Source organism: Diadema antillarum, unplaced genomic scaffold (genome assembly GCF_040938485.1).
Source record: "Diadema antillarum isolate AM-2024a unplaced genomic scaffold, OU_Dant_1.0 seq00000647_RagTag, whole genome shotgun sequence".
NCBI lineage: Eukaryota > Metazoa > Echinodermata > Echinoidea > Diadematoida > Diadematidae > Diadema > Diadema antillarum.
This window is the reverse complement of record NW_027271561.1, coordinates 57,956-67,974: the sequence shown is the minus strand read 5'-3', so window position 1 is coordinate 67,974 and position 10,019 is coordinate 57,956. Positions and strand designations below refer to the sequence as shown.

At 45.2% G+C, this 10,019-nt stretch overlaps 1 protein-coding gene across 1 annotated transcript; it reads right to left on the bottom strand.

Annotated features, from left to right (window-relative positions):
- Positions 1–1,329: 1,329 nt before the first annotated feature.
- Positions 1,330–7,137, bottom strand: LOC139736430 (uncharacterized). Its single transcript, XM_071647182.1, has one exon. It carries the CDS (start codon positions 7,135–7,137, stop codon positions 1,330–1,332), a length of 5,808 nt encoding a protein of 1,935 aa, XP_071503283.1.
- Positions 7,138–10,019: the final 2,882 nt, after the last annotated feature.

The following is a 10,019-nucleotide window of genomic DNA, read 5'->3' as shown; positions in this document are numbered from 1 at the left end:
CTTCATATAACTACTTCAAACTCTCATAAACATGCGATATAAGATTGGTATATATCTACAATGAACATAATAGTGTATTCTACTATTCACATGTACAATTATGCAGTATTAACCCTAACTTAAGCAACAAACAAAGCCCTGCACTGGCCTATTCTCCTTCCGCCTCTCTCTCTCTCTCTCTTCACTGGAGAGTATATACCAACACAGTGCAGGCATAATGTTTACACACACAGAGTGCACTGACCGTCCGTGCACACATAACTAATGCAAACTTTCTTATGTTCCGATGAAATCTTACCAACTTTATGAGGACTAATTCTCATTAATTACACTCAACATAATGCTACAATTAACATCAGTAATGAAGATGACATATATTAAATTCAGTGTTTGACTCACCAATTGTTTGGCCTCTTGGTTTCCACAAATTCTTGGTGTAAAAGTTCCAAAACATGAAAGATGATGTTGGCCGTTGGACTTTCCTTTGTCTTAGTGATGTGGCTATGGTGAGGAGTTGGCATCTCCTACCAGCCTTGGGCTAATTTGCATGTTTGCCTAAGGTGTTATCCAATGAGCAAACTGTTGCTATGTGGACTTGGCCTTGCTAGGATTGGGCTTGACCAACTGTAGGCCTATTTCACTTTGAGGGGACTGTTACCAGGGGAGAAAAATGGGTCTTCTTTGCATAAATTTGCATAGACTCATAGTTTTAGTCTTTTCATTACAGACCCATCTCATTCATGCCGCAACATACCGGCCCCAATGAGCTAACTATCAATTTAGATCATTCCAAAATTTACTTAGCGGCATACATATTAAATCTGATTGCATTCATTCATTAAATTCATACCTCGTTCACAGCGTGAATGAAACTCAATTAACCTTGTAACATACAAGAACATACAGAAATATAACGATCTCAAGTACTATAATTCATAACACAATGACTCTGTGTCAATCATATACTTCCATTCACTAGATCAATTACTGTAAGCGGTCAATTCTTTGATAATTCTTGTAGCAGGCACAGTTTTACTACAGGTCTCCTAAAGTGCTTGTGGCCAACTCTCACCTCCACCTGTCTCACTCCACCATCCCTTCCTGGGGAAAACCTCAACAACCCTCCCCAATGACCATTGTCCACGTGGAAGGTTGTCGGCCACAACCAAGACCAAATCATCTTAATTACACAACGAAGGATGTAATTGTCCTATTACTACTTAACACATGCTTCAGCATTATTTTACAAATTGTACATCACACAATGTTGCATGAACAACTTGATAAACATAACAGATGTACCATATGTTTATTGATGCTTATGTCAATTTACGAATCTCCTCGTGCCTCCAAAAGGCACAACTTTGAGATGGGTCTCCTGAAGCTTTTCAGACCCACCCGTACATCAACTTGCCTGACCCTACCAAGCTTATCAGGGTACGTGGCCACAATCCTACCTAAAGGCCACTGCCCACGAGGCGCACAGTCATCTGCGACCAGGACTAGATCATCTTGCATGAAGTTTCGTTTGGATTTTGTCCATTTCTGCCTCTGTTGGAGGAGAGGTAGATATTCTTTGACCCAACGTTTCCAAAACTGGTCTGCGAGGTACTGCACCTGACGCCATCTCCGTCGGGTGTAACAGTCATCCTTGGTAAATATTCCAGGGGGCAGGGATGGACTCTTCCTCAGCAGGAGTAGGTGATTGGGTGTAAGAGGTTCGTCGTCATGTGGGTCGGTATTCAGTTGCGTCAAGGGTCTGGCATTTAGGATGGCCTCTACCTCAGTCATGAACGTCATCAACGCCTCGTCTGTGATGAGCTGCTGGTTCAGGAGGCCTTCAAGAATCTTACGGACAGAACGTATTACACGCTCCCAAACTCCCCCCATATGGCTTGCTCCTGGAGGGTTGAATTGCCATTCCATTCCCCTTTGGCTTAGGAATCTTCCAATCCTACTGCTGTTCAGCGACGCAAGACTTTCTTTCAATTCCTTGTGTCCGCTTCTGAAGTTTGTTCCATTGTCACTGAATATCTTAGCGGGGTATCCCCTACGGCTGATGAATCGTCTCAGAGCGAACACAAAGGAATCGGTATCCAAGGAGTGTGCTACCTCCAGATGTACTGCTCTTGAAGCAAGGCAGGTGAACACACATCCGTATCTTTTCACCTCACTGCGACCTCTCTTTACTCGGAATGGCCCGAAGAAGTCAACTCCTGTGTAGGTGAAAGGAGGCTTATCTGGAGTGACCCGTTCTGTAGGAAGGTTAGCCATGAGTTGTTGTCCTCGCTGTGAGCTTCTCTTCTTGCACTGCAGACAATTTCCCAATACCTTGCGAACGGTAGCACCACCTCGGATTACCCAGTACTTTTCTCTGAGTGCAGTCCACGTCATGCCGGCGCCCGAGTGTCCAACATCGTGGTGGTAGTGGGAGACGAGCAAGGCAGTCACGTGGTGATCATGAGGAAGAATCAGTGGGTGTTTCAGATCATCTGAGAGCGGGGATTTCCCTAGTCTTCCTCCAACTCTCAGCACTCCTTCCACTTTGATGGGGTTTAATTTGTCTAGTGTGCTTGACTTTGGTGGTGTTCCTTTCTTTCCTTCACTTGATATTTCTGCTGGAAATGCTTTTCTCTGCACTCGCTTGATTATTTCCAGCTCTGCGTCTTCTAGCTCCTTTGCTGTGAAGTGTCCCGTTCTCACACTTCCTGCATCACCCTTGTGTCGCAGAAATGCCTTGTAACGCAGTATCCATGCGAAAGCCCTCTTGAGTTTGTTCCATGAAGAGAACCTGGTTAACAGCTCCTCTAGGCTGTCAGTTGACGTCACTGCATTCACGTTAGCCTTCTTCACCTCCACATCATCTTGTGGGATGTCCTGCAGAACTTCTGGAGGGGTTGGCCAATTTTCTTCCTCTTGCCACAGGAAGTTCGGACCCTTCAGCCAACGTGGATTTTTCACCATCTCCGTTGCTGTCATGCCACGGGATCCATCATCAGCTGGATTGGATGCTGTGTCCACGTGACGCCATTGTGATGGTGTGGACGCGTTGTGAATTTTAGCAACACGATTTGCCACGAAGGTCTTAAATCGTCTGCTCTCATTCCGGATGTACTGTAACACCGACGTCGAGTCAGTCCAGTATGTTGTGTCTGTGACCTCGATTTCCAATTCGTCCTTGATGAATCGATCCACGGTCACTGCCAGGACAGCTGCCATCAACTCTAGTCTTGGGATGGAAACAGACTTCGAAGGTGCCAGTCTGGATTTCCCCATGAGGAAAGAACAGTGCACCTTCCCTGTCACGTCTGTCAGACGTAGATAAGCTACCGATGCATAGCCTAGTTCTGATGCATCACAGAAGTGATGAAGCTGTGCTGATGCGATTTCCTGGAAATCTCCCGGCTTGACACATCTTGGTATCTTGAGGCCAGTCAGTTTGGGGAGATCCTGCATCCAGTTCCTCCATTCCCTTTGTTCCTCTTCAGAGATTGGATCATCCCATGATAGGCCTCGTCTACATAGTCGCTGAATCAGCACTTTAGCTGTGAGGACAAAGGGTGCTACGAATCCTAGCGGGTCGTAGAGGGAGCTCGTAATGGAAAGGATGCCACGTCTTGTTGCAGGCTTCTCCTTCATACTGACCTTGAATCCAAAGGCATCTATTTCAACATTCCACAGGATGCCCAGCGTGCGCTCTTCAGGCAACTCATCAAGTTCAAGACTTGTCACTGATGCTGCCCTGTCGGATTCGGGTATCGCCGCCAGAACGTCACGGTCGTTGCTCAGCCACTTGGTGAGCCGGAAACCACCCTCTTGTAGCAGCTTCTTCAGGTCTTCCACCAGTTTCATGGCTGCCTCTTTGTCCTTCACCGACTTCAAACAGTCGTCGACGTAGAAGTTTTTCCGTACTGTGTCGACTACAGTCTGGTCGTACTCTCCCTGGTGGTCTTCAGCAGTCTTTTGAAGTGCAAATCCAGCACAGCTGGGTGAGGACGTTGCACCAAACAGGTGCACCTTCATCCTGTACTCCTCTGGTTCTGATGAAAGATCTCCATTTTCCCACCAGAGGAAACGTAATGTGTCGCAGTCTCGTTTAGGGACCTTCACTTGGTGGAACATGGCTTCCACGTCGCTCACCACTGCAATCGGTTCTTGTCTGAATCGCAGCAGTACTCCCACCAGGTTGTTTGTGAGGTCCGGTCCTTGTAAGAGTTCGTCATTGAGAGAGGTACCCTGGCATTTTGCTGCACAGTCAAAGACAACCCTGACCTTTTCAGGCTTCTGTGGATGAACCACTGCATGATGTGGGAGGTACCATATACCCGATGTACGTTCCTCAGTGTTCTTCCCTGACTGCTGGTTTTCTTGTTTCTGAGTCGGCACCTTTTCTGCGTACCCCTTCGTAACGTAGTCTTCGACGGTTGCTGTGTACTTCGAGTGGAGCATGTCGTCCTTTTCAAGTTTTTTCTTTAGGTACCGAAGTCTTGCTTGTGCCAGATGTCGGTTATTTGGCAAACTTGGGGGATAGTGGCGCCATGGCAGACCAACCTCGTAATGACCGTCAATGATAGTAGCACTTTCCTTCATGATCTGCAGTGCTCGTCGGTCTTCAACAGAGTCGGCTGTCTTCTCGTCAACCAAGTATCCTCCATAATCTGACTCCCAGAACCGCTTGAGTTGATTCTGGAGAGGATCTTCAAGAGAGGTGAAGTTGACGCTTGCTGAAGATCGTTCCCCTGTTGATGTTGGTCCCATCAGCGTCCATCCTAGGGGGCACCGTATGGCGTAGGGTTCCTTCCTCTTACCCCTTCTTTGCTCCATAACCCAGAATGCTTCTGGGGTGTCCCCACCGATTAGGAGCTTGATCTCTCTTTGGTCAATGGAAGGGAAGGTTATTCCCCTCAGATGATCCCATCTCCTGATACTTTCTTTGTTGGGGATAAGGCTGTTTGAGATGGGTAACGTATCCACTGTCCAGACACGTGGGGGATCAATTTCTTCTTTGCCATCAAGACCTTGGACGGTGAAGCCCACTTCGAGGCCATCTTTCTGGGTGTGAGCTCCGTTGACTGTCATCAACTCAAACTTTCTCCTTTTCCCCTTGAGTCCAAGCTCGTCAACCAGGCTTGCATCGCATAGGGACACGTCGCTTCCCTCATCAAGCAGTGCCCATGTCTCCACCATCTTGACACCGGCATGGATTCTGACCGGCACAACCCGTAAGCACACTTTAAGATGTGTGGACTTGCCGCTGTTTGAGTAATTGTTACCCTTTGATTCATCAGCTTGCTTTGGTTGGTTACCGGCCCCAGTTATCGAACACTCTTCTGCTGATTTGGCACCTTGATTCGTCGTTGTGCTCGATTTCTGCCCTTGTGGCCCTTCATGACTGCTCTTTGCGGCGTGGAAATGAAGGAGGGTGTGGTGCTTCCACTTACAGCCTTCGACCTTACAGTTGCTGTCCTGCCTGCACTCCCTGGCCAGGTGGCCTGGCTTGAAGCAGTTGTCACACAGCCTTGCCTGTCGTATCACCTTCAACCTTTCATTGCGGGACATTTGCTTGAAGCGCTGGCATGATGTCAAGCTGTGTGACTGAGAACAGCATGTGCACCTCCACTGGGATGTTTGTTTTGGTGATTGCCCTTGCGTGGTTAGCGTTGTTCGTTTGACACTACTCGCGAACTTCTTGCCATCCTTGGGGGTAGTCGTCTTGCCCTTGCCTATGTTCTGACCAAACATGTTAGAGGAGAGTTGGGCACATTCTTCAATGTAATTAGTCATCATCGAGAAGGTCGGTGACACCCGCTGCTTCATCATGGTGTGTGCTCGTTTTGCCCACTCTGCTTGCATGTGCATAGGAAGGAGCTGTTGGATCCGCAGCAGGTTATCCGAGCTGTCCATATCAGCCCGAAATCCCATGTGCGACAAGACCATCTCGCATCGCCGCATGGCCCTGGTAAGGTCCCACAGAGCAGCTCCATCGTTGGGTCTTATTTGCTGACGACTCAGCACTTTCCTCATGTGGGCAGTGGTCACCAGGAAGGGCTGCCCGAACTGGTCGTGAAGGATTTCTCTGGCCTTTCTGTACCCCTCTGGACCTAGAAATGTGCAATTCTCAATGCTATCTCTGGCCTTCCCTGCACAGAACTGTATTAGATACATCAATTTCATTTCATCATTAACTGGTTTACACTCAATAGTAGCCTCGAACTTGTTAATGAAACTACAATATTCCAATGGATTGCCATCAAATTGTGTCAGGTCAGACTTGGGCATGTTCATGGCCAGATCAACAGCTGAGAAAATATCAGGCAATGTAGAGTTATTCACGTTAGCGTTTACAGGGGTTGGGCTTACATCAACATTTACACGGGCATTTGATTGATCATTTGCATTCCAAACAGGGGCATTGGGATTTAATTTCTTCTTTACATCTACGTTACGTACACTACGTACTATGGAGGCACTCACCTCACTGGCGCAATTACCTTCAATTTCTTCTTGAAGTAACTGAGCCTCTACTTGCGCCTGTTGCATTTCATTTGCCACCTCTACAGCGGCAAGTTCTTGCTCAAGCTTCATTTGAGCAATCTTGAGTTCTTGTGTCCTTTTCATTTGTTCGAGCTTAAGTTTGGCGACTTCGGTCTTGATCTTAGCATCCCTCAGTCTGACACTGGATGTGGTGCTTGTTGAGCGCCGAGATGACCTACTGCTCCTGGTTGCGGAAGACTGCAGCGATGCGTTGTCGTCATCGTCGTCCCCGCCTTCGTCCAGTTGCGTCGTCTCCCGCACGCTCTCCTTGGCCTTCCCCATCCAGCTCGCCAGCCTGACGTCAAACTCTTCCTTGTTCCTCCGCCTGGATTGGAATTCCTCCAGCGCGGATTCTGCTTCCTGGCCAGTTAGCCGTGCATGATACTCCCCAAAGCGTTCTTTATACGATTTGAAAGTGTCATATAACTGGCCAGCCTTATTTACAACGGCCTCATAATTGTCCGTGCTTAACATACAGCTTTCCAGTTCCTTGAACTTTCTTGTAAGGCTGCCAGCATAAGCACGGCACGACTGCTTGAGGGTCGTGACATCATCATCACCTTGGTCGTCAGTTTGTGGAAGTCGCTCTGTATTGGTTGTCATATTGCGAGTTCAGTTCTCTCTTCACGCGAAGTAAACACAATTCGCGAGCTTATGAACAAGAATTCACAAACTAGAGTCCCCAATTGCGAACTAATGTAGCTTCTCCAACGTAAATAAGCTACAGGGAGGTTGATTCGAACGCACTCCTTCAATAAACCAACAGTCACAACAATAAGTGCAGTTCCAATCCGTTTAATCGTCGTTGAACGTAAACGTTGATCATCGTATGAAACATGGAATATACACGTGCTTGTTGGATGTCATACATGGAATGAAGCGTGGAGTGTAATGGAGTGTAATGTATTGGCGTGGAGTGGTTCGCTGAAATGCAATAAAGAAGTTAAACATAATTAATGCAAGTTCAGCGTGTAATATACACTATTTACAACATCTTGTACTAACATAACTTGATGTTTACAATCGCTTAATATGTAACGTACATATTAACCATGAAGTTACTAATTACAACTAATAAATGAAATAGTATCACAGCATTGATACATGTCTGAGGTATATAACACTAATATATACAATGTTACTTACAATTAACTATGCACCTTGCAATCAAGTGCTTAATCCTAAACTTAACACGCACCTAAAAACGAGACTAACTTTAATCCCGATTAAGCTACTGTGCGAACAACCCTCACTGCGGAGGAGAACTGTTCCTATGGCAACAGTATCTTTCTTGGACTTTCTACCACAACGCAGTGCACCGAACAACGAACCCCTGTGTGTACTCCTTCCTGAATACATGTACCTAATTTCACTACGCATACATATACACTGACATACACAGTTAGGTTCATAGAAAGCTACAGACAAACTTTGAAACTTCGTATAACTACTTCAAACTCTCATAAACATGCGATATAAGATTGGTATATATCTACAATGAACATAATAGTGTATTCTACTATTCACATGTACAATTATGCAGTATTAACCCTAACTTAAGCAACAAACAAAGCCCTGCACTGGCCTATTCTCCTTCCGCCTCTCTCTCTCTCTCTCTCTTCACTGGAGAGTATATACCAACACAGTGCAGGCATAATGTTTACACACACAGAGTGCACTGACCGTCCGTGCACACATAACTAATGCAAACTTTCTTATGTTCCGATGAAATCTTACCAACTTTATGAGGACTAATTCTCATTAATTACACTCAACATAATGCTACAATTAACATCAGTAATGAAGATGACATATATTAAATTCAGTGTTTGACTCACCAATTGTTTGGCCTCTTGGTTTCCACAAATTCTTGGTGTAAAAGTTCCAAAACATGAAAGATGATGTTGGCCGTTGGACTTTCCTTTGTCTTAGTGATGTGGCTATGGTGAGGAGTTGGCATCTCCTACCAGCCTTGGGCTAATTTGCATGTTTGCCTAAGGTGTTATCCAATGAGCAAACTGTTGCTATGTGGACTTGGCCTTGCTAGGATTGGGCTTGACCAACTGTAGGCCTATTTCACTTTGAGGGGACTGTTACCAGGGGAGAAAAATGGGTCTTCTTCGCATAAATTTGCATAGACTCATAGTTTTAGTCTTTTCATTACAGACCCATCTCATTCATGCCGCAACAGAATGTAAAACATCACGTAGCAACCACGACCAGGTAAGCTCTGAAACCGAGTACTTCCGCCGAACCTTTATGCTTAGTATTTCGCATTTTCGCCATTACCCGTATTGGTAATGGTATCGTCATGATGTCCTTTCACAATTTTTAGCCAAAATTGACTGTTCTGCATTCACATGAGAACTATGTTATCACTTTACACAATTTAACTATATGTACACATTTTATAATACATGCCTTTATCAATATTTTCTTTCCCAACAACTATTATCAAACTTGCGTATACACTATGTGGTTTAACCAACAGAGCAACAACCAATGCATGGAGACTGAATTCTAGAGCTTAAAACGTTATAAGAAGGAACAAGTGAATTTGTTATGCATAATATATAATATATGATATATAATATATAATATATAATATATAATATATGATATATAATATATAACATGTAATATATAGTATATAACATCTATTATATGATATACATACATATATATAATATAAACATATATATTATTAGGTGTGTTATAAGCTTTACAGTCATAAGATGGTCGAGGGCTATATTATGTGCCAATCACAGGTGCTCTTATGGTCACGTTTGGAGGCATGTGAGTCCACGAGCTTCCAACAACCCTGACAGGCCCTCCTCACCAAAAGCAGGCAAATCTCAAAGATCTGCAAGACATCCGGGTTAGCGCAGGTGACTGCAGCTATCATAGGGCATACGGGTATGTAGGACAACTGTCTTCAGGCTTCGAATGCAATCACTGCTTGCACACTGACAGGTGGATTTCATGGGGGAATGAGTTATGTTCAGAACATACAACGAATTTTCCTTCTCCCTTGCCCCCCCCCCCCCTTTCCCCTGCCCCCTCCAAAAAAAAAGGGGGGGGGGTGGGGAGGAACAAGGTGGACAGTGAACACTTAAAAGTCGTTTATGTTAGTTTATGCATGCATGCGCACCTATTTACACTCGTGCATTTGAAAGCATTTACGCGCATCACTGAAAGTTGGCAACCAGGGTCAAGTGTGTGTTATCGAATAGTGTAAATACTTGTAGCCGAAGATCATGATTTATTTTTACCTCGCGTTCAAACAGATGAGACGCTTAAAGCTTGTGATCTGAACGACTGTCACACGAAATGCATATACTCCGAAGCTGTTTCCATAGCAACTGCTGTAATTGATGCGATCATTTTTCGTTCTGTTATGAAACGACTACTGATGGCAGTGATGAGATGAGATGTCCAATCGTATATCCATTGCGCTTTTGTTATTTCTAAGCGATGGCACGATA

Coding starts and splice junctions, on each gene's coding strand:
- LOC139736430 (XM_071647182.1), bottom strand. CDS start 7,137: ATGACAACCAATACAGAGCGACTTCCACAAACTGACGACCAAGGTGAT.